This window comes from Seriola lalandi, unplaced genomic scaffold (genome assembly GCF_002814215.2).
Source record: "Seriola lalandi dorsalis isolate HSWRI2012SDOR001 ecotype SW California unplaced genomic scaffold, Sedor1 jcf7180001977131, whole genome shotgun sequence".
NCBI classification, from domain to species: domain Eukaryota; kingdom Metazoa; phylum Chordata; class Actinopteri; order Carangiformes; family Carangidae; genus Seriola; species Seriola lalandi.
In genome coordinates this window covers 1-1,102 of record NW_019447797.1, presented here as the reverse complement: position 1 = coordinate 1,102, position 1,102 = coordinate 1, and the positions used below count along the sequence as shown (strand labels likewise).

General features: G+C 43.7%; 1 protein-coding gene across 1 annotated transcript; it reads right to left on the bottom strand.

The window, feature by feature from the left end:
* Nucleotides 1–307: 307 nt before the first annotated feature.
* LOC111657036 (huntingtin-like) lies at nucleotides 308–876 on the bottom strand (the record flags this gene model as incomplete). Its single annotated transcript, XM_023409007.1, has 2 exons — nucleotides 308–502; nucleotides 721–876. Coding segments are annotated over 2 exons (351 nt in total), but the record flags the coding sequence as incomplete, so codon positions are not given.
* Between the last annotated feature and the right edge of the window lie 226 nt (nucleotides 877–1,102).

Below are 1,102 nucleotides of genomic sequence, written 5' to 3'. Positions count from 1 at the left end.
ACAGCTGCAGAGTAGAGAGAAGACAGAGTGAGTGGGATAAAATTAAGATTAAACAGATAAAAAAGGAAGGCCAATGGGTATTCAAAATGTGAAGGGCAGCATCTAGTGGCCAAGAGTTGCACTGCACTCATGTTTCCTTCACCTCATTAAGCTGGATAAAACTAATTGATTCAAAGATCCACTTATAAAAAGGCAGGGAGGGGTCACACAGTGACATTAAACATATTGGCTCCCTGAGGAGCTTCCATCATCAATCCAGCTCATTAGATCAATGTCTGCGTTTGTTTGTGAGATGAGAGCATGACACTCACTGAGCGATGGCCCTGAGGTTGGACAGGAGGTACTCAGAGACAGTGGGGATGAGCTGTTTGGCTGTGTCATCCAGCAGGTCACACTCCAACACATACAGCACTCCATGCAGCGCCCCCATGCGGCTTGGTAAGTGGGTGCTGCGCAGGGTTGTCTCCAACAGGCGACACACAGGCTCAGCTATTGCTTTGTCCTGGAAATGAATGAACAAACTCTATTTATGTAGCACCTTTCATGTAAGACAATGCCACTCAAAGTGCATTACAACAAAAACAAGTTTAAAAACCATACATTTACAAAAGTAAAGTTTGTGCATGTGCTTAAATAAGGTACTTCATATTATATCAGACTACAGGTTAATGGTAAACTTACACCAAATCAAATCTACAAAACACACACTGCCTTGCTCACCATGCCCAACACAGCAGCAGCCTTGCAGATGGCAGGCACCAGGTATTGATTGAGGATCTCATCCTCTGGTGGGTGGAGCTTCTGCAATTCCATCAGGGTGGAGAACATCATGTCAAACTGGTTCCTCTCTGTGAACAGGTCCGACACCGCCAGCAGCTACAGAGGGTGACAAGAGGGAGTAGAGGATGGAGACAGAGAGAAGTCATCTGTATTGGGTTCACATAAACAATAGTCTTAGGTGTCTCAAGTATGGGATAAGGTTCCCATTAGGTCTCCATCCAGTTTCTATTGAATCCACTCAATATTTACACATTATTTTTGATTAATTATTTTCACACTAGCCAGTGATACTGCAGCAGGTATACATTTTAAAATGTTGTGC